General features: G+C 42.9%; 1 protein-coding gene across 1 annotated transcript in view; it reads left to right on the forward strand.

Annotated features, from left to right (window-relative positions):
- BCAR1 (BCAR1 scaffold protein, Cas family member) overlaps nt 1–23,518 on the forward strand; it is a gene marked incomplete at its 5' end in the record, with an annotated part of 236,411 nt that overhangs the window by 187,627 nt on the left and 25,266 nt on the right. The window contains 2 exons of the mRNA XM_082271033.1: nt 5,979–6,137; nt 12,318–12,446. Of these exons, the coding sequence (XP_082127159.1) occupies nt 5,979–6,137; nt 12,318–12,446 (288 nt within the window). The remainder of the gene's footprint in view (nt 1–5,978; nt 6,138–12,317; nt 12,447–23,518) is intronic.

The following is a 23,518-nucleotide window of genomic DNA, read 5'->3' on the forward strand; positions in this document are numbered from 1 at the left end:
TGACTAAAATACGACTAAAACTAAAATGGCATTTTAGTCTTAAGACTAAAATACGACTAAAACTAAAATGGCATTTTAGTCAAAAGACTATAACTAAAACTAAATCGAAATTTGCTGCCAAAAATTAACACTGGTGCATGCTCAAAGCATAAATAATAACATATTAGATTTTTCACTCCAGGACCAGAAGTAGTATATAATGAGTTTGGAAATTGTAGAGAAATGCTTAAATAATGCATTACAAATTACAATTGAACTACACCCATTTTATTACAGATGACTAAAATGAGTTTTAGTCGACTAAAATGTAGGGCGTTTTAGTCGACTAAAATATACTGGAGTTTTAGTTGACTAAATACGACTAAAACTAAAACACTTGCAGAAGACTAAAATAGGACTAAAACTAAAATGCCATTTTAGTCCTAAGACTAAGACTAAAACTAAATTGAAATTTGCTGCCAAAATTAACACTGGTTTGTACAAAAGTTATCACGTTTACTAACTACGGGAAAGATTTATGTCATTTTTATTGTTTTTTTTTTTACTAGTAATGGTGGTGATCTGCGATTTTTTGCAGGACTGCGACATTGCGGCAGACAGATCGGACCCCTAACTGACATTTTTGACACTTATGGGAGGACCAGTGACATTACTGCAGTAATCAGTGCTAAAAATATGCACTGTTACTGTAATAATGACACTGGCAGGGGTTAACACTGTTGTTAATCAAGGGGTTAAATGTATGCCTCATGCTTACTGACGTGTGTGTGTGTGGGGGGGGGGGGGGGGTCTGTGACACAGACCGAGATCGCAGGTTCAGCTATGCTGAATCCTGTGATCTCTTCCTGTCTGTCACAGAGAAGATCCGCCTGCTTTGTATACACAAGCGGGGGGATCTTCTCACACTTTCCCTGATGATCGGGGAAGAGAGGCGGCGATCGTGCACCGCTGAGATCTCTAGGAGTCCAGCGTAGTCCAGCGTAGATCTACGTCGCTGGACATAGGGGAGCCGACCTGCTGCAGTAGTAGTACTGCGAGCGGTCGGCAAGTGGTTAAAGGAAACCTACATTATATTACCAAAAGTTTGGGACGCCTGCCTTTTAGATGCACTTACACTTTAATAGCATCCCAGTCTTAGTCTGTAGGGTTCAATATTGAGTTGACCCTTTGCAGCTATAACAGCTTCACCTCTTCTGGGAAGGCTGTCCACAAGTCAAACATTCCCATAGATACACTCCTAAACCTTGTGGACAGTCTACTCAGAAGAGTTGAAGCTTTTATAGCTGCAAAGGGTGGGCCAACTCAAATGTTCATGTGCCTGTAAAGGCAGGCGTCCCAATACTTTTGGTAATATAGTGAATACTAAGAAATATGGGGACAGCCATTGCTAACTTCTTTCTTAAAATGGTAGCTGACCTAGTTTTTATGTAGCCAGCCAGAAATGAGGAATGCAGATCAGAGAAGTCAGAAGTTTCTTTCTGGAGATATGCTCTGGACCAAAGATTCAAAGCATGACAGCCAGTTAACTAGCATTTTCATAGTAAGAAATTCTCAATAGCAGCCTCCTTGGTCTTTCATCATCATCTAGACATAGTTGGATCTCTACAAAAATTTCTAACCGAAGTTCTCTGCAATAGAAAAACAGTTCTTCCCACCTTTCCCGGCAGTCCATGTCTCCTTCCCAGGGTGGATAAAAATCAATGATTTTTTAAAATAAATTTTGAAAACCTGATTTTTTTTTTTATTCAAGTTAGATTTTTTTTATTTAAATCTGATTTTTTTTTTTACATTTTTCTCAAATTTATTTTGATAAAATGATTTTGAAGTATTAAAGATAGTTTTATATTTAAGATCAGGGCTTGACAAATTTGCTTGAAATCTAGGAGCCAGTTTTTTTTCACGCATGCTGGATGGCCAGCTTCTGTCGGATCGGCTGCCATACACACGGGCCCAATGGTGGCCAGTTTTTAATGAATCGGCTGATGTTGCCCGGCATACGACCCGTGTGTACTTTGTTTACTTCTTCTGAGAGCTATTAAAAGAACACACCAACCACCATGACCGCTTCTGTGATTTGAAATGACCATGGTTGTAGGAGTCAGAAACACTGCACATGCTGGGATATTTACAATTATGTGCTGGGGGCTAATTGTGACTTACTGCTGGCTGGTACTGCTGGAAGGTACTGCTGGCGGGTACTGCTGGCTGGTACTGCTGTGGGTACTGCTGGCTGGTACTACTGTGGGTACTGCTGTAGATACTGCTGGCTGGTACTGCTGTGGGTACTGCTGGCTGGTACTGCTGTGGGTGCTGCTGGCAGGTACTGCTGGATGTTACTGCTGTGGGTACTGCTGGCTGTTACTGCTGTGGGTACTGCTGGTACTGCTGTGGGTACTGCTTGCGGGTACTGCTGGTGGTGGGTACTGCTGGGTGGTACTGCTGTGGGTGCTGCTGGCAGGTACTGCTGGATGTTACTGCTGTGGGTACTGCTGGCTGTTACTGCTGTGTTTACTGCTGGCTGGTACTGCTGTGGGTATTGCTGGCGAGTACGGCTGACTGGAGAGTGCGAGGAGCGGCACTAGAGGGCGCATGCAGAGCCAATACTTCCTGTATCTCTCCTCTCACAGGCAGAGTGCATTTGATATCTCTCCGCCTGTGACAGGACGGAGCTGGAACTATACAGGAAGCATCGACTCCGTTCTGTCACAGCTAACCGACACCGTTCTGTTACTAGACATCCCAAGTCTCATGCGAGGAGCAGGAGTCTCCCGCCTGTGGGTGCGACACTTGCAGGTGTAAGGGAGTCGCAGCCTGCATGCGGGAGACTCCCACACACCTCGCAGGAGACTTGGGATCTCTGGCGACAAGACACCTGCCGCAGTGTAACCCAGGTGCCAGGCTGCTACTTCTAGTTGCCAGTGCGACCTGGCGCCTGGGGTTTGTCGAGCCCTGTTTAAGATACATTATTAACTAAGTTTATTCAGCATGAAATGGGGCTTAGTTATGTAGCATGAGGCTGTATATTCTGCAATATTTACATTTTTGGTAATTTCATTTAATGAATCCAAGCTAACATGCACTGCATTGATGCATTCACACAATTTCACAGTAACCGTAAGATAAAACAAAGTTCAGGAATTTTCCTTTATCCCTTTGTTTTGCAAATCTATGTACACTACAAACTGTATGATTAAATTGGTTCTGATATCACTGTTTTACTAACCTGACAGCTTATTATTCTAAATAGGAAACCTTCATTTTGTTTGCAAATATTAAAGAATGAATGCAAGAATGAGTCCTTACAATAAAAAAGCACCTGTGATTTCAGAACCATCCTGGCAGCACCTGTTAGCGGGCATCCGCTCACCTGCTGTTGCCACGACCCTCTACTACCACTACCTGTGAAGTAAAAAAAAAAAATATATATATATTTTTTTTAAATTTTGGCCCATATTGGCCGATACCAATACACGATGACTAAAATATCGGTATCAGTATCAGCAATGAAAAAAACGATATCGGTCGATCACTACTTAAGATATGCCACTTATACAGGTTCTCAGATTTTTTTTTTTTTTTTTACGCCTCTAAACACATCTTTATGTTAGCTTATGTGGCCATACACACAGAGGCATTTTAAGGCAGAAACTAAGCGCTTTTGAGGAGCTTTTGAGCATAATTCAAATGCGTACGCATATACAGTAAACCTGCGCACATGCATGTAAATGCATTCCAATGCGCAGAATAAATGAATACTCTAGCCAGTAGAATGCATTTATGCTCAACACCATATGCGCATAATTGCGCACACATACACAACATTAGATGCATTTTTTTTTGCCAAGTTCTGGAAGAAAAGAAATCCAGCATATTTTGAGTTTTTCTCATATGGCCGTGTGCATGAGGCCTTACTGTATCTGTATAAACAGATATCTAATATATTTATACTGTCCCATACAATTAATCACCAAGGTAAATTAGTAACATTGTATGCATTATATATTTCTTCACCCAGTTTTCCTATTCAGAGGTCATGAATTGTAAAAAAATAGGCAATCAGAACAAAGATGTTAGATTGGAATACAATGATATTTACTTTATGTGTGCAAAGTTCAGAACCACCCAGAGTCACAAAGGTTATGGCCATTACTGATCAGCCTAAAACCTGATAAAATATACATGTCATCTCACTATGAAGGGATATAGCATATGGTTTAATGTATAGTTTTTATTCTATTGTATTCACCTGCTTAGATTATGTCTCCATCTATTGGTGGTTGTTGGAATTTCAGCACATATTTTCTTTACAAGAATAATAACAGTGTAGCACACTAGATGTGTACAAATAAATGCTCATAAAAAGTCCAAGCAATCAGGTGTCTGAAGCGAAGATCTAAAATGTGATATTAATCACTTCAAAGTGCAGTAGTATATGCGACAATAATCACTTCAAGGTGCAGTAATGTATATCACTCGTCAGTCACCGCCATCACCAATTAAGTTGGACACTCACCAGATGGTATGGCTACCTTTACAGTAGCTGGAATTCCTTAAACCATGGGTCTCCAACCCTTTGGCTTCTGCGGGCCACGTTGAGTGTAGAGAAATTTTCTCGGGCCGCATATAAAATATATACTATAGTTAAGGTATATAAGTACTAAAATGCCGCTGCGCCCTTCCCGCGCCGCCGCGCCCTTCCCGCGCCGCCGCGCCCCCCGCACTAATTTAACACAACTAGAAGATGATCAAATGAAATGGAATCAGTATACAGAGGTTTACTTCTTCTGAGAGATAATAAAGGAACACTCTAACCACCATGGCCACTTCAGTGATTTGAAGTGGTCATGGTGGTAGGAGTCAGAAACACTGCACATGCTCCCCTCCGAGGCAGCCTCTGCCTACTGTTAGTTGGAAAATGCTGTGGCCGTGGCCCCGACCCGACTTCCTTCCTTCCCAGCAAAAAAAGAATTGTCAGGGGGCAGTGGGCCGCATTGCCTGCAGTTCCGGGCTGCAGGTTGGACATGCCTGCCTTAAACGTACACCACCTGGATATCAGATGGAAGAGAGACCTCCGCTGAATCACCACACAAGTATCCAACTGGCAAATGAAGCAGCTCTGCCAGAGCCAGAAGGTACAATCATACTGTAGTACATTTATTAAAAACAAAGCAAGTCACATAACACTCACATGAATTGCTGCTGGCGACCACATCTATTGGGATGAAACGCGTCAGCGTGACTATTTGGCACTGATGTCCCTGCTGCTGTGAGATTCTGGGTCACCAGCAGAAATTCATGTGAGTGTTATGTGACTTTTGTTTTGTACTGGTTTTATGCTTGTTTTTAATAAACGTACTACACTATGATTATAAATTCTGGCTCTTGTGGATACTTGTGTGGAGATTCGGCGGAGGTCTCTCTTCCATCCGATATCCAGGTTATGTACATTTAAGGCATCCCAGCTACTGTAATGGTAGCCATACCATCTGGTGAGTGTTTTAACATATCTGGTGATGGCGGTGACTCACGAGTGATATATATTACTGCACCTTGAAGTGAATATTGTCACATTTTAGATCTTCACTTTGGACACCTGATTGCTTGGACTTTTCATGAGTATGTATTTGTACATATCTAGTGTTCTACACTGTTCTTATGCTTGTATTACTTGATGTTGGTTGGGTACACCACTTTAGTGTTGGCTGCCTAATTCTAAAACAGCACAGAAATATTATCAACGTATTTTTTTTTTTGGAACAAAAATGTATTTGCTTTAAAGAGAAGTGCAGGATCCAAAAAAAAACAAGTGAGGATGACAGCCCTTGAAACCGCACCTTTAAAAAGAAGTCAGCAGTGGAAACACCCACATTTCAAATTCTTGCAGGGTCACTTTAATTACTGTATCAATGTGAAGTTGTTTCGGTGTAACATGTCAGATGTGTAGTACTGAATATTACAATCATTTTGTCTTTTCCCAGGTTGTCCTTCCTACTCGGAAAGGCCAAGTCTATGTGTATGATTCACCCAAGACAGAGCAGCAGGACGAATATGATATTCCCAGGCATCTGCTCCCAGCAGGACCCCAGGAGATCTATGATGTCCCCACCAGGTGTTTAGTGAACAGCTACAGCCCAGAGGTTGGTACTGCTATGGTAAACGTCTGTAACATTGACAACGTATGGATCTCATTAAGCCTTGGTTTACACTATGAACTGCATAGGAGTCGCATGGGAACTGCACCACATTCCTGTTCAATTCACATGTGATTCAGTGCGGTGCGATTTGAGCCCTTTCATTTTGAATGGGCTCAAATCGAATCACACCAAGGTTATGCATTCACCAATTTTGGAACCTGATTGCAACCAGATCGCATAGTCTATGCGTTCCGGTGTAGGCAAACATACTGCATTTGTGACCTGCGTTTGGGGTGTCGTTAATATTTTTTAATTCGGTGTGGGTAATGTGCACGGATTGTGGGTTTCCTGCACCACAGAGTGAACCTAGACTAAAGCTTAGCTCCAGATAATGATAATTTTTCATCCCTCCCCATGTTCCTTCAAGACAGCTGACATAAAATAGTTGTTTCTCATTGCAAGCGCTGTAATTACCTGTAAATCATCGATGTGACGTCATTAGATGTGCCTCTGAATGCCTTCACCAAGTACCAGCTGGGAGGAGAGATATCTATTGGGCATTCAGGGTCTCTACACACACACACACACGCTCAGGTGCAGATCTCAAATTCCCAAGAGCCCTCTGGATACATACATTGTGTTTGGTGACTCTTGGGGGTGGATATTGCAGCGCTATAGGAGTATACCTGTCATCAACCAGACTCCTGTTTGGTACGCAACAGTAGGGTAAGCCTTCGTTCACATTGAATGTGGCTTTGAAATCATGCGACTTCATCTAAAATTGCACAATTTCAAAGCCGCTTAAGAAGGTATCCAACGGTAATTCACTAGGTGCTTGCGCTTCCTTTCTTTTGTGTTTGCATGTTAATGCGACTTTGAAGACATCTGTGCGGCTTCTTACACAGATGTCTATGCAAGTTGCACCAAAAGGAATGCAGGAATTTTTTCTAATCAATGCAACATAGCAAAGTTGGCTTCAAATCGATTTGAACAGTGCCATTTCCAACAATAGGTTGTGACTTGCCATGCGATTTGATCTGTCAAATCTCATGACGGGTCGCTCCAATGTAAACGAGGGCTAAAGGAGAGTGTGGTCAGAATGGACAGCGGCAGAAAGTCCAGCCGCATTTACCAGCACACCAAACAACAACAATGCGATGTCAGTACAACCTGCAGAGAAATACATGTGGACGGTTAGGTGATTGGTCACCCAGGATGAAGACAGCGTGCTGGGGTGACCAGTCTCCATTACAGGAAGGGCCATCTGTATGGAGGTTTTGAGCATTAACTTGGAAAGACTTTTCTGATTATCTGCTAGATTTTCTTCGCTGGGAATCTCCAGTTCTGGTACGTCGGAGATACTTCTACACAGATCTACTTAAACATGGTTGCCTGGTGTTAAGCTTTAATAAATAAACTTCAAAGTGGAAGCTATAGTGCACTGTATAATTACAGTACGATGATGCTGAGCCTATCTAGTGTGTCAAATGCCCTGCTAAAATAGCTAATTAGACTGCACATGCCATTTAGAGCAGATAAGCAGTCTGTGATGCATGCTGGGAAGTTCTACCCAAACCCATTTTTACAACACATTAAGCAAGCATAATGTAAAAGTAACTAAACTTCTCACATACTTAACCACTTCAGCTCCAGAAGTTTTTTACCCCCCTAATGACCAGGTTATTTTTTACGATACTGCACTGCGTTGCTTTAACTGACAATTGCGCAGTCGTGCGACGCTGTACCCTAATAACTATTGGCAAGACCCCCTGATATGGGATTTTTTAGGGCAACAAGTATCACCAAAATAATTAAAAATATATACATTTTAATTTACATGTAAAAAAAGACAATAAAATATAATGACCAGGGCATTTTTTGTGATACGGCACTGTGTTACTTTACCTGACAATTGCGCGGTCATGCGACGCTGTACTCTAATTAAATTGATGACCTTTTTTCCCACAAATAGAGCTTTCTTTTGGTGGTATTTGATCACCTGTGCAATTTTTATTTTTTGCGCTACAAACAAAAAAACAGCGACATTTTTGAAAATAAAATAAAAAATACAATGTTTTTCACTTTCTGTTATAAAACACATCCAATATAAAAAAAATGTTAAAAAATCGAATTTCTTCATCAATTTAGGCCAGTATTCTAGTACATATTTTTGGAAACATTGGAAACAAAATCCCAATAAGCGTATAATTGGTTTGCGCAAAAGTTATCACGTCTGCAAGCAATTAGATATTTTTGCGGAATTTTTATTTATTTATGTATTTATTTTTTTACTAGTTATGATGGTGATCATCAACATATAGCAGAACTGCGACACTGCAGCGGACAAATCCGACACCTAACCGACACTTTTTTGGGGACCAGTGACACCAATACAGTGTTCATTGCTAAAAAAATATGCACTGTCACTTAACTAATGACACTACCAGGGAAGGGGTTATCATCAGGGGAGATTAAAGGGTTAAATGTGTTTTTAGGGGGTGCTTGCTAACTGTGTTGGGGGGTGCTCTGACAAGGGGAAGACAGAGATCTGTGTTCCTGCTTAGCAGAAACACAAGATCTCCATCTTCTTCCCTGTCAGAACGGCGATCTGCCTTGTTTACATAGACAGACCGCTGTTCTGCCTCTCAGGAACGACTGCAGGTGGCTGGCGAAGATAGGCTCCCCCTCTCTCCAATCAGCATCCTAGAGGCTATTGCACGAAATTACATATAATTATGTGATTTCGGCAAGTGGTTAAATATATATATAGATGGAAGCTGCTTAACCGGTTGCCGACTGCTCACAGTATATTTACTGCGGCAGTCAGCCCCGGCCAGGCAGAGTGACGTAGGTCTATGTCGCTCGCCTGTCACTCCTTTTAGAGCCAATAGCGGGCGAGCGCGCCCCCGCCGAGGCGCGCGCCCGCCTCGGCTCGTTCACAAAGGAGTGCGGGCGTGTGACCGGCGGACCCGATGTCCGCCGGTCACACTACGATCTCCGGTACAGCGGGAGAAAGACAGAGCGGCTTATGTAAACAAGCCGCCTGTCATTCTCCCCTGTGTAAAAATTAAGATCAGATGGTTCTACTATGTAGAACCGTTGATCTTTGTTTTTACACTAGGAGACCTGTCCCCCTACAGTTAGAATCACGCCCCTAGGACACACTTAACCCCTCCCTGTCCAATACAGTTAACCCCTTCCCTGCCAGTGTAATTTTTGCAGTAACAGTGCATATATATAGCACTGATTACTGCAGTAATGTCACTGGTACCCCCAAAAGTGTCAAAAATGTCAGTCAAGGGTCCGATCTGTCCGCCGCAATGTCGCAGTACCGCAAAAAAATCGCAGATCACCGCCATTACTCGTTAAAAAAAAAACACCAAAAATTACAAAAATTTTTCCTTTTGTTAGTAAACGCGATAACTTTTTGCGCAGTACCGCAAAAAAATCGCAGATCGCCGCCATTACTCGTTAAAAAAAAAACACCAAAAATGACAAAAATCTTTCCCTTTGTTAGTAAACGCAATAACTTTTGCGCAAACCAATCAAAATACGCTTTTTGCAATTTTTTTTTTACCAAACATATGTAGCGTAAAACAATTTGGCCGAAAATGTTAAAACATTTTGATTTTTACATTTTTTTGGGGGGGAATTTCATATAAAAAAAAGTGAAAAATATTGTTATTTTTGCAAAATTTACGCTCTTTTTTTGTTTATAGCACATGATCAAAAAAATCGCACAGGTGATCAAATACCAGTAAAAGAAAGCTCTGTTTGTGGGAAAAAAAGGACGTCAAATTCGTTTAGGTACAGCGTCGCACGACCGCGCAATTGTCCGTCAAAGTCACGCAGTAAAAAATCGCAAAAAACCCCTTGTTCAGGAAGGGGGTAAAATCTTCCGGGGCTTAAGTAGATAAAGCGGCAACATTTTTTTTTTAACCACTTCAGCTCCGGAAGGTTTTACCCCCATAATGATCAGGCCATCTTTTGCGAAACGGCACTGCTTTGCTTACACTGACAATTGCGCGGTCGTGCAACACTGTACCCAAATAAAATTGATGTCCTTTTTTTCCCATAAATAGAGCCTTATTTTGGTGGTATTTGGTCACCTCTGCAGTTTTTGCACAACAATTTTTTACTTTCTGTAATAAAACACAGCCAATACATTTTTTTTAAAAAAAATCAAATTTTTTCATCAGTTTAGGCCACTATGTATTCTGCTACATATTTCCTGTCTGGAAATGGTTAAAAAGCGCTGCCCTGCAGGATTATGTCATAATATTAGGTTTGCGCAGTCTGTTGCGTTAGGGTGTGCACCCCAAAGCTCAAACACACACAACGTGTGTTTGTGTATATATGTGTGTGTGTGTGTGTGTGTATGTATATGTATATATATATATATATATTTATTCACACACTATGTTAAAAAATATGTAAACAGGCTTTTTACAAAGTATTGAAACATGTTCGGTGTCAGTAGAGCTGTGGATGTATAAGTAGGGCAGAGGTCGGTGTCAGTCAGTAGGGCAGAGATTGGTGTCAGTAGGGCAGTGGATGGTGTCAGTCAGTAGGGCAGAGATTGGTGTCAGTAGGACAGTGCATGGTGTCAGTCAGTAGGGCAGAGATTGGTGTCAGTAGGGCAGTGGATGGTGTCAGTCAGTAGGGCAGAGATTGGTGTCAGTAGGGCAGTGGATGGTGTCAGTCAGTAGGGCAGAGATTGGTGTCAGTAGGACAGTGCATGGTGTCAGTCAGTAGGGCAGAGATTGGTGTCAGTAGGGCAGAGGTCGGTGTCAGTAGGACAGTGCATGGTCTCAGTCAGTAGGGCAGAGATTGGTGTCAGTAGGACAGTGCATGGTGTCAGTCAGTAGGGCAGAGATTGGTGTCAGTAGGGCAGTGGATGGTGTCAGTCAGTAGGGCAGAGATTGGTGTCAGTAGGGCAGTGGATGGTGTCAGTCAGTAGGGCAGAGATTGGTGTCAGTAGGGCAGAGGTCGGTGTCAGTAGGACAGTGCATGGTGTCAGTCAGTAGGGCAGAGATTGGTGTCAGTAGGACAGTGCATGGTCTCAGTCAGTAGGGCAGAGATTGGTGTCAATAGGGCAGTGCATGGTGTCAGTCAGTAGGGCAGAGATTGGTGTCAGTAGGGCAGAGGTCGGTGTCAGTAGGACAGTGCATGGTCTCAGTCAGTAGGGCAGAGATTGGTATCCGTAGGGCAGTGGATGGTGTCAATGGTGATGGTGTTTTTTGTTTTTTTTTCACGAGTCCCTTTAGTGAAATACCAGGGGTCTAAACAGACCACTGATGTCTCATTTTTGAAACAGAGAAAGGGACTGAGGACAGAGATCCCCCAGTCCCTTTCTCTGCAGCCCCAACTACACTGGTAAATGAATGGGAAGGGCTCTGTGCTGAGCAGTTTCCTGTTCATTCACAAACTTAAGCATAGTAAACACTACTATTCTTCAATTGTAAATGAACACAGTGGGTGATTGGTACTGAGGGTCGGCAGGAAGGCTAGCAGTCTACCCAACACCTGCCCGCAAGCAACAGGTAGATCACGATCGACGGGTTGCCGACCCCCAGATTAGGGTGTGCCCGGGCACACACGGCACACCCTGTGCACACACCTATGGTCATAATGTGCTACTATACACCGCATACACATTATGACAGACTTACCTGTCAAACAGAGCCCTTCAGCACTGGTCCTGGCAATTTTATCTTCGCCGTTAACTGCTGGATACTGTCTCTTTGGCTGGCTGAATGGCTGGGCCGCGATGACATCATTACGATGCATGCACACAGAAGTCACATCCCCACGTCACAGAGCGGGTGCCATAAATGTGGTCTGAGCTACACATGTGCGGCTCAGCTTGCATTACTTGCTTGCATTTATGACAGTAGAGGTCATTTCAATACCACTTGAATGTAGATAACATAGAAGGAAGGGCTACAGTGGCAGCAAGACTCACATCACTGCACAGGGCTATGAAAATCACCCAGGAGTTTAATAACAATATGTGTACCTGAGGATAATCCAATGTTATATAGACAATTACAACCTGTCCGCTCTTGGATTTTTAAAGATCTTCTTGTCCTCAGAGTGACATTTTAATAGCATTTTATGAAATTTTACATTTGGGAAGGATTGTTAATGTGATGAATCTAACTGCTTTCTGGGTTTTCTCAGGTTTATGACATTCCACCAATGGCAGTAAAAGGCCCTGTCAGTCGAGAACAAACCCAAGAGATTTATGACATCCCTCCCAGCGTGGAAAAAAACATGCAGGAGCAGTTACAGTTACAGTCTCACTTAATGGTAAGTAGAAGCAAGATGATATTTTAGAGTCCTGGTGCCCAACCAGCAGCCCTTTGGCACTTATTGTGTGGCCCTTTGGGCCCATACAGATGGTAGACTGTGTATTTCCTACTTAGATGATCATGCAAGACAGTGAAGGTACAATACTACAGCAGGAAGGAATCCCCTATCCAATTTAAATGTGTGGATCGAGGAATCCGATTTTTTTTTTTCCTGTTTAACCCGCTGGTTGTATGTATGGCCAGCCTTAGACTGAGATTTAATAGTTTAGACCTCATTAGTACTACTAATAGGACAGCAATTCTACACCAACTTCAAAATCCACCACTTCTGTCTTGACAGATGAATAGGTCTTTGGAAGGAGTTGTAAAGTCAGAAGGTTTTTTATCTTAATGTATTCTATGCATTAGTGGCGGCTGGTGCTCCATGGGCCGGGGGGGGGGGGGGTTGTGTGACAGGCCGCACACCATATACCCCCCCCCCCCCCCGGACCACACCAGGCTGCACACCATACCCCCCCCAGACCACACCAGGCCGCACACCATGCCCACCCACCTCCCGTCGCCGGCTCACTCACCCTGCCTGGACATGTGGAGGGAGGGAGGGCAGCAGCAGCAAACGACTGCTTCGGCTTCTTCCCCCTCAGTCTTCTGCATCTCCTTCCTCCTCCTCCTCCATGGCCAATGGCATGGCTTCTCCTTTCGGCCAATCGGGAAATGGGTCTTAGGACCCGCTTCCTGATTGGCCAGGAGGGGGATCTGTGTGACAATAGCGAATATTCATTCGCTATTGTCACACAACTGGGTGGGCTCAGGGTGCAGTGCTCTGCGCCCCGAGCCCACCCTTTTTTTTAGCCTATTAGAGCCTCTGGCTCTAATCACATGCTTAAAAAAAAAAAAAAAAAGCCTCCTTGAACTCCATGCGTCCGGCGCCCTGCATGTAGATTAGGGGGCCGGATGCATGGATGGGGGGGGGGGAGCGGTGCCCCTGCACCCCCAATGCACCAGCAGCCACCACTATGCATTAAGATAAAAATCTTTCTGTGTGCAGCAGCTCCCCTTAGCCCCCTAATACTTACATGATCCCCTTCTTGATCCAGCAATGTCCACAACTATCTCAGCCATCCGGGACTCCCCCTACCTCATTGGCTAAGACACAGCAGCGGCACCATTGGCTCCTGCTGCTGTCAATCAATGTCAGTTACCCAATGAGGAGTGAGAGGGGATGGAGCCAGACCACAGATTTGGGCCTGAATGGACACAAGGAGCTGTGACTCGGTTTGGGTGCCCCCATAGCAAGCTGCTTGCTGCAGGAGCACTCAAAGGGAGGGAGGGACCAGGAGAGCCGAAGCGGGAACTGAGAAGAGGAGGATCTGGGCTGCTCTGTGCAAAACCAAATGCACAGAGCAGGTAAGTGTAACATGTTTATTTATTTATTTTTTTTTTAAACGAGACTTTACAATCATTTAAGCTATAATAAAATAAATGGCATACCCTGTAAAAATTAACGTCTTGTGGAAGCCGTCTATAAAATGAATATTTACTGAGTACCAGCAGGAAAAATAAAGTTTTGTGTTAATTTACCAAAGCCTTATACATGCAGTATTTTCATTACTGTGCGTTATTTGCTTAGCGGGGGATGAAAAGAACAACCTATAAAATATTGATTCATGAGAAATAGAGATTGCATGTTCATTTCATGTGGAAAGTTAATAAATTTAAATGAATGCAGTGTCTACTTGTGTGAACTGAAATTTTGATGCAGGATCTTTGAGAGAATATTAATAATGAACATGGAAAATAACTCATTCGGCCTTGTGAATTGATGCTGTTACGTTATGAACACTATAGGTTTATAAAATGTCTCAGCCCCCCCCCCCCCTTATGGCCCGTACACACGATCCGAAAATTGTACGACTAATCGTCTGTTTTTTCTTGGTTCCTAGTACACTTAAGAAATAAATCGCAAATGGGAGAAGTTACTAACAATACGTATTTTCTCGTACGATGCTACAATGAAATATTTCCATCTGTAAACTTTGTATTGTACAAAAATTGTATTGGCTTTCAAAGAACACAAAACATAATAGCTTTCCTCCAATGAAATGACATTTTGTGATTTATACCTATTTTTTTTGTTTTTCTATCCCTGGGTTTTCTCTTGGGTCGTTCTTTCGGTTTGCACTCATGCGCTGTCTACTGCTCTCAATTTATTTTGTACAAACGACATACTAATCATGCGATTATCGTACGATGTGTTATCATACAATCAAAGTTTTCGTGCTTGCCCGATCGAATAATATCGGATGAACTGTCATGATCGGCTCTCAAAAGCTGTGTACTAATTTTCCGATTATCGTACGATCGCTTCGATAGCGGTATTTTTCGTACGATTTTTGGATTGTGTGTACGGGCTATTAGACTTATAGCAAACTTCTTAGGGATAACGTATTGACATCTTTATGTTAAAACCAGGGCTATTTTCCATTAGTCATCAGTCCGATTTAAACAGAGTTGTATAAAGTACTCGAAGCCCATACTTGAGTAAAAGTAGAAGTGCTCGATCAAAAAGTGACTTGAGTAGAAGTGGAAGTGCTCAATCAAAAAGTGACTTGAGTAGAAGTACTAAAGTATTCAACATTTTTGTACTTAAGTATTGCAAGTAGTTTTTTAAAAAATTTTGCTACTCAAGTACTGAAAGTAAAAGTACAAGTACTGCGTTATGTAGTTATTAAAGAAAGAAGTCAAAAGTTTGAACATCATATTGTTTTTTATTATTTCAAATGCAGCTTTTATTTATACATACAGTAGCATTTATTTTGGTATGCGCTGATAATACACATGTTTTGAGCTTCATGAAACCTGCCATCTACTGTTCTGGCAGTGGTAATTTTTATAATAGTAACGAGTAACTATGCAGCACAAAAAAAAAATATCGGAGTAGAAGTATTGAAATCATCGAAAAAATTTAGTGAAATAAAAGTGGAAGTAGGAGAAAAAAATTCTACTCCAGGAAATTACAGATACCGCCTTTCGGTACTTAAGTACAGTAGTGAAGTAGTTCTACTTAGTTACTATACATCTCTGGATTTAAACCACCCTTGCAAGTTTGTTTCTGACCGGTGGCTGTAGGGACTGTCCTTCAATTGTTACTAATAACTAGTGATGAGCTAAGGTTCCTCCTGAATTCATGGGAAACTCTCGCATGATAGCAGGTCAAATCAGCTGCAGACAGCGCATTCCCCACCCTGCAGCTGCACGTAATAAAGGGGCAGAGGTGGTGGTGACACATGACCAGATTTGGTCAATGACATTATCCAAAAATGGCCATAATAGGTCAATGATGCCACCTGCATCCCCAATCCTTTCTTAACCATAACTGTGGGGCAAAGAGTTCCCCAGCCGTAGCTGACTGTTATCAAGTGACAGTTTCCAGCGGGTTTGGGCTGAACTGGATTTAGCCCAAACCTTAATTCATTGCTACTAATAACATTCATACAACAGACCTTTTTTTGCATTTTTGCTGTTCAAACTTTATTCTTAACTTTTCAAATATTAATTTATAACATTCGTTGGACGAACATCAGAAGCTTTCGTGAAGCTAAACAAAATTTCCCTGTAATTTTTCTAATAAATTAGTTCATGTATCTATTGTTCCATCAAGTTGCCAAAATGCAGTATATTTTCTCATTGAGGTTTTTCAGAAAATTGTACTGCATTATGGCCACTGGATTGAACTGACAATAAAGGAAATAACCTAATAGAAAAAAATATGCAGACATTTTGTTCATCTTTTACGAATGCTTCTGACATTCGTCCAACGAATGTTTTATAACTCTCTTAAAGTGTAACTTTAGTCAGAAAATTAAGTACTGATAGATCACTTTAGGCTGGCCACTTTGGCAGGTATAGCTATGTAAAATATTAAAAATAAGTGCCTATACTGTTTAAATCCAGTAATACACTGTCTCACCCTGCTCTGCACATGCTCAGTTGCTCTCTATTTTTAGGCATTGCTGAATTTGTAGTGGCTGATCTGCTGACAACCTTAAAGATAATCTCCCTGAAAAAAGTATATTTTCCCATGCAATGGGGTTGTGCCCACACTGAATGCGTTAACTGCTCGCTTTTGTCAAGGGGATTGCTAAGCGGAGGTATTCTTACCTAATCTGCTGATCCTACGAGTGCAAGACTGGTCCCTGCTGCTCCTGCCACCCCCCCTCATGCTAGTAGTTTTGTAATGGCGCTTTTCCACTGCATGGAACCGAACGGTTCGGCTCGCTTTTGTGCTTTTCCACTGCTGGTACCGCATGGTACGGTGTAGGAATGGTTCGGTATGGTACGGTATGGCGGCGCTTTTCCACTGCATGGAACCGAATGGTACGGCTCTCAAAAACAGTACCACCTCGATTGTGGTTCCAACAGGTACCATACCCGGTACCATATCCCACAATCCTTTGCATGCAGTCACTACTAGCCACTGATTGGTCAGGGAATCCCACCCACCCCGTTGTTATCCCACCCACTTAACTTTAGTACTACTTTAGTGGAAAAGCAAACCATACCGTACCATACCGAACCGTTCCAACACCGTACCATGCGGTACCAGCAGTGGAAAAGCAAACCGGGCCAAGCAGGGCCGAGTAGAGCCGAGCCGGTACTTGTAGTGGAAAAGTGCCATAAATGGACTCTTACTGATGTCATCACGACCATAGACAGCCTTTGGACATGAGGACGCCAGGAACAGTGGACTTGGAGAAGCATGGTGTTCCAGAGGATCGAAGGATCGGGTAAGTATTGCTTTTCCTTGCACCCCTAGACAAAGCAAGCAATTAACCAATGCAGACACAGCCACACTGCGCAGGAGAATAGGCATTTTTCACAGAGTTCTACTTTAAAGTGGTTGTAAACTATTGATCGACCGATATCGTTTTTTTACCGCCGATACCGATATTTTGGTCATCGGATATCAGTATCAGCCGATATTGGCCAATATTTTTGGACATTAAAAAATATATATATATATTTTTAATGTCTACAGGTACTGTGGTGGAGGGATCTGTGGGTGTAACAGACCCCAAACCCCTCCTCTGCACTTAAAAGCATTCAAAACACCAAATTTGGCTGTTTTGAATGCTGTAAGTTTTTTGAATTCGGTGCCGCCAGTACCCGAAAGTCATGTCATGTCATGACATCACTTCCGGGTACTCGGCGGCGCAGAATTCAAAGAAATGGAGTCCCAGTCAGACGGTGGCGGTGAAGGTAGGATGCCCGGGTCTCCCGGTGGGACAGGAGACCCGGGCGAGCCGCGGAAGACGGCGAGAGGGGCGGGGGGCGTCCCCTCCCGCTCCTTGGAATGACAGCCAAGCGGCTTCTCAGCCGCATTGGTTGTCATTCCAAGACAGCCGACCGTCGGCTATGGACACCGGTACCGGGGTGATGCCTCTAGGTGCAGGCATCACCCCGGGAACAAGCACTTTCCCGAAATATCGGGAAATCAAAAGGCCGATTCCGATATATCGGGCAAAGTGCATATCGGCCCTCGATATATTGGCTTTGTCGATAATCAGTTGATCACTATTGTAAACCCCAGTCTAGGGGTTTTAAAAAAAGCACATATATCTGCATTGTTTACTTGTCCCTCTCCAAAGCTCTAAGTGTCGTTTCTCTCTGGTGCTTCCCTCCTCTGTTATCAGCATGTGTCACTTCTGAGAAGTTTTACCAACATATGAGATAAATTTGTGCCAGGGGGAAAGAGGGAGAGCTCAGAATGGAGCTTATCTATTCAAGAAACAATTCTGCAGTGTGTGAAGGGTGTTCCATTCCTCCAATCAGCTCTCACACAGTGTAACTGCGGTCTCCCCACCACCTCCTCTGTGTTGAGACAGATGAAGAAACATTTTTAACATGATCTGCCGATAAACTAATAAAACCTAGGTAGGATGATTTGTTTTGTCTCCCTGTATCACCTGAGGCTGTTCACTACACTGCGTATTTGTGAGGGTTTACAACTACTTTAACCACTTGTCGACCAGCCGCCATGTATTTACTGCGGCAAAGTGACGCTGTTGCACGAAACAACGCACCTGTACATTGCTTCATTCTGTAGCTGGAGGCACGATCGCACTGTGATTGGCTAGCGGGTATGTTAATGCCACCCGCGATCATCTCCAGGAGAGGCAGAACATCAAATTCTGCCTATGTAAAGAAGGAAGATTGCCGTTCTGCAAGGGGAAAAGATGGAGATCAAACAGGAACCCAGATCTCTGTCTTCCCCTAATCCATGCAACCCCCCCCCCCCCACAGCTAGTAAACACCCCCTAGGGACACACTTACACTTAACCCTTTGATCGCCCCTGATGTTCGCCCCTTCCCTGCCAGTGTCATTAGTACAGTAACAGTGCATTTTTTTTAGCACTGATCACTGTATTAGTGTCAGTGGTCTTCAAAAAGTGTTAAAAGTGTCAGTTAGATGTCTGATTTGTCCGCCGCAATGTCGCAGTCCCGCTAAAATCGCTAATCGCCACCATTACTAAAAAAATAAAAATTCCATTAAAATATTCCATCTTTTTTTTTTCAAAATTTTCGGTCTTTTTTTGTTTATAGCGCAAAAATGAAAAGCCACAGAGGTGACCAAATATCCCCGAAAGAAAGCTCTCTTTGTGTGAAAAAAAGGACATAAATGTTATTTGGGCACAGCGTCGCACAATCGCGCAATTGTCAGTTAAAGCAACGTAGTGCCATATCACAAAAAATGGCCTGGTCATTAGGGGGTAAAACCTTTTGGCCCAGAAGTGGTTAAAGCGGAATTAAACTCTCCTATCTTTTACAGCCACGGAAGCTGCTTCTGTTTGACCTGCAACTGCAATGGTGCTGCACATGGGATCAATTATGACACCAGCCATTTGATGGTTTGACAGTTTGGTTGAGGAAACAAGCAAATGTGGCAGTTAGCAATCCCGGCATTCCGGGAATGTAACTATTATTTAAAACCACTAAATCGATGGGTTTAGTTCTGCTTTATGATTTACTGCTGTTCAGGGGCTTTGAGCTTCAGTTATATGGCAGCCTCTGGCAAGAAGAAACAGGAACAATGCTGGAGGCAGTTTACAGCACGTACTCATTTTGGTAGCATAATTATTTAAAGCGGTGTTCCAACTGTGGAAAAAAAATGAGGTCAGCAGCTACAAATACTGTAGCTGCTGACTTTTAATTTATAGACACTTACCTGTCCAGGGAGCCCACGATGTCAACATCCCAGCCAATTTTTGGATCTGCTGCTGGGTGCTGCCACTGCCATTTTCCCTTACATTAATTGTAAGGGAAACCTTCAATGAAGCCTTTCTGCTTCACAGCCGGTTCCCTATTGCGCATGTGCGATTGCGCATGTGCAATTGCGCTGCGCATTCTCATTGGCTTGGCGGCAGGGGAAGGAGAAAGGGGGCAGAACTTCCGAAGGACGGTGCTGCGGCCCTGTCTCGTGGAAGTGGGGAAGGGTACCTGTCAAAAATAGGTACCCGTTCCCCCCTGAAAGGTGCCAAATGTGGCACCAGAGGGGGGGAGGAAACAGATGAGCAGAAGTTCCACTTTTGGATGGAACTCCGCTTTAATGTGGAATGTATGTTACTTACTAAAGGATGTTAGTAGAGTTAGACCCCCCCTGACAGAGCTTGGCCAAGTTATTGTTTCCCATATGGCTAGCACTGTAGGGTGGGGATATGAGAACGTACATTTGCCCCACATCTGGGTGTACAGATTTTACATGGCCGTGGCAATACATCCATGGGTGAAGACAAGCGCTGTCATGGTGCCTGCTAACAATCTGCAGTATTAATTTGTTATACAATACTAAGTTTCCGGGCTCTGCGTAGGCATGTAAATCACAGAGGTAATAAAAGAAGTTAAACTAATGAATGAGCCTATGGTTTGGTTTCCAGGTAAACAACTTCAAAAGATGTGTACTTCTAACAGGTAATGTATTTCTATTCATGGGATGTTACAGAATAGATTAATCATTTTGGTGCACCAGTCCTCAAGAGGAATCATTTGCTTACTGATTTCATTAAGTAAATGTACTGTAATTATTCATTGCTGCTGCACTCCGGACCTTCCCAGACTTATTGTCTGCCGTGTTTAATCTTCAGATTGTATGCATAGGCAGAACAGAGCACTGTTCACTCGGGGATAGCGGATGGAAAGCCTGATGGACAAAACAAAAAGCTGGAAGAAAAGTGTTGCCTCTAACAGTTAATCGGATTCCATTTTTCTTTAGTTATAAAAGAAAACACTTCTTCCAATTTTTGTTATCTTAATGAAATTTAGGGGCTTTTTTAAAAAACGGTCATAGTCGGTTCGACTCTCAGCTGGTACAACAGGGACCGGCCGAGATTCAAACCATGTATGGGTAGGCTGGTTGTACCCAAGTTGATTGATCAAACAACTTGGGTACAATCAGCCTGTCATAGCCGCTAGCCATAATCACTGTGTGTTCTCCTAGCCGGGGTGGTTCCCCCCCACTGGGAGAACAAAATAGCTCCATGGGAGGGATTCGCCCATCAATAATGGCTTTGTTGATAGGGAAATCAAGCACTTTTCTTTCCTACATCCTGCAGGAAAGAATATCAAATTATCTATGGCCAGCTTAAGGCAAGCCATAGATCTTCTTTCCTTCCCCAATGGGTGGAAGGAAAGAAAAGCTCTTAAATATGTTGATGGGGAAATCCCTTCCACAACGCTAATGTGTTCTGTCCACAGTGAGCCTTCACAATGGTAGAACACAATGATTACTGCTAGTGGCTATAGCCACTGGCAGTAATTGCATGAAAATATCTGATAGGCTGATTGCACTACCATCCTGCTCATAGATGGATCAAATCTCCTTCAATCCCTGCTGAACCGGCCGAGATTCAGTCCATCTCTGGCCACCTTAAATCAAGTGCAATTTAGAGTTTAGCAAATGAGCACAAAAAGGACACTGAATTGATGGACAACTTGAGCAGCATTGTGCCCAGTCACCTAAGGGCCCTGGAAGATGCCAACTTACTTAATCCATACCATATAGTAAAAATGATAAATAATGGGTTAAATGACTATGCCTACAGAAGAAGATTAAGCATTGGTAGAATTTTATTGGAGTTTTTTTGTTTTAAGAGTGTTTGATTTTCTAATTGTTAGTGGAGTCATATCAATGTTCTTTTTTTTACCACAGTGACAAGAAAATTCGAAGGAGCAGGGTAGAGACTTTTCCTTGAATGAATTTGTAACAGTATATGTGGTTTTCATTTAGAAATTTACAAGCCTTCCAAAAAGTGAATGTTAAGAGCAAACAAAATTTGAAGTACTTTCAAATAACCGTCATCTAGTCATCAAATTTTCATACAAATGTTCATACGAATATTCTTGCAAATGTTTGAAAATCTACTAGTGTATAACCAGCTTTAGCTTACTTTTTACATAAAGGAGACATGGTCACCTTGTCCATTTAGGACATAATGCCAGCTTTTTTAGAGAACAACAACAAGAGAAGGGCGCACCGACCTTGTGCATTACCACTTAAAAGTTTATTAAAATCAAAGAAGGGTAGCGTACAATATACTCACAAACGTAGAATATGAACAAGCATATAGGAAATGGGCACTTCTCACTTTCAGGACACTTCTCTACCGCTGGATAGCGTGATGGCGTCCTCAAAACCTGATGTGGCTTACGCGTTTCGAGGGAGGACCCTCTTCCTCAGATCCAAAATTGTCACTCACTTTGCCACAGCTTTTTTAGAGGCCTGTGCCAATTATGCTCACCTTACCAGTGCTTTCTCGTCACTCCAGCCTCTACCACTGCTGGGTAAGAAAATAAGGTGCTTCCAGGTATGGGGAGCATGTGATCTACTGCCATTATCAAACAGCCAATCATCACCAACACAGGCTACACCACCTATTTTAGTTCCTGCTGCAGCAGAGACAGAAGCGGCTAAAATAAGTACCGCTGGGTGTGGGACGAGGCCTTTACAAACACCCTGTCAATTAAAGTAATAGTAAAGTCTTTTTTTTTTATTTTTATTTAATAAACATGTTATACTTGCCTGCTCTGTGCAGTTGGTTTTGCACAGGGCAGCCCAGACCCTCCTCTTTCCGGGTTCCTCTTCTGTGCTCCTGGCCCATCCTGGTAAGTGCCTCCACAGCAAGCAGCTTGCTATGGGGGCACCCGAGCTGAGTCACAGCTCCCTGTTTCCACTCAGCCACACCCCCTCTCTCTCCTGATTGGCTGACTGACTTTGATTGATAGTTGTGGGAGCCAATCGCACCGCGCTACTGTGCTGTCTTAGTCAATGAGTAGGGGAGTCCCGGGCAGCTGAGACATTCCTGAATAATGTACAAAGAACTCCTGGCGCTGGAAACTGGATGATCAGAGATCCCAAAACCTGAGGTGTCAAGCTAAAAGGGATGGACGGCCATAAGTAAAGTGCCAGTTAGTCCATGTCAGGGGTGCAGCTGTCCCATGCTCATATCCAGCTGAGAAAAGTACGGCAACACAACAAATTGATGGGATTGTGAGCGCTCCCCAAAACAATAGCAGGTGGGCACAGAGGTCACAGATAAAAACTCATGATGAATAGTCACTGAAAACATCGCTGGATCTAGATGGGCTCAGGTAAGTATTAGGGGGGATGAGGGGGACTGCTGCACACAGGTTTTTTTTTATCTTAATGCTTAGAATGCATTAAGATAAAAAAAATCTTCTTCCTTTACAACTCATTTAACCCTACATGGGCATAACCTGTCCACACTTGGTCAGATGTAGTTTGCGATTTGATCTGCCACTATAGTGTATATGAGATTCATTTTTAGGTAGGCCTCTTCTCTACGTAAGTGCTGGTACGTTTTGTTGTCCTAACAGCTCACATCTGTAATGGATTCTGTGTGATTCACGTGGTTGAGGCCTTACGTTTTCTATTAACTGAAAAGCCAATTTTTTTCGTTGAGTTACATGCACTTTTGAAACGCACAAATTACATTTCTAAAATGTATGTTTGCTGATGTGATCTGTCATCATCTGACATGAATACTTAACATGAAG

The sequence above is a fragment of the Pelophylax lessonae genome (assembly GCF_965119305.1).
Source record: "Pelophylax lessonae genome assembly, chromosome: 10".
NCBI classification, from domain to species: domain Eukaryota; kingdom Metazoa; phylum Chordata; class Amphibia; order Anura; family Ranidae; genus Pelophylax; species Pelophylax lessonae.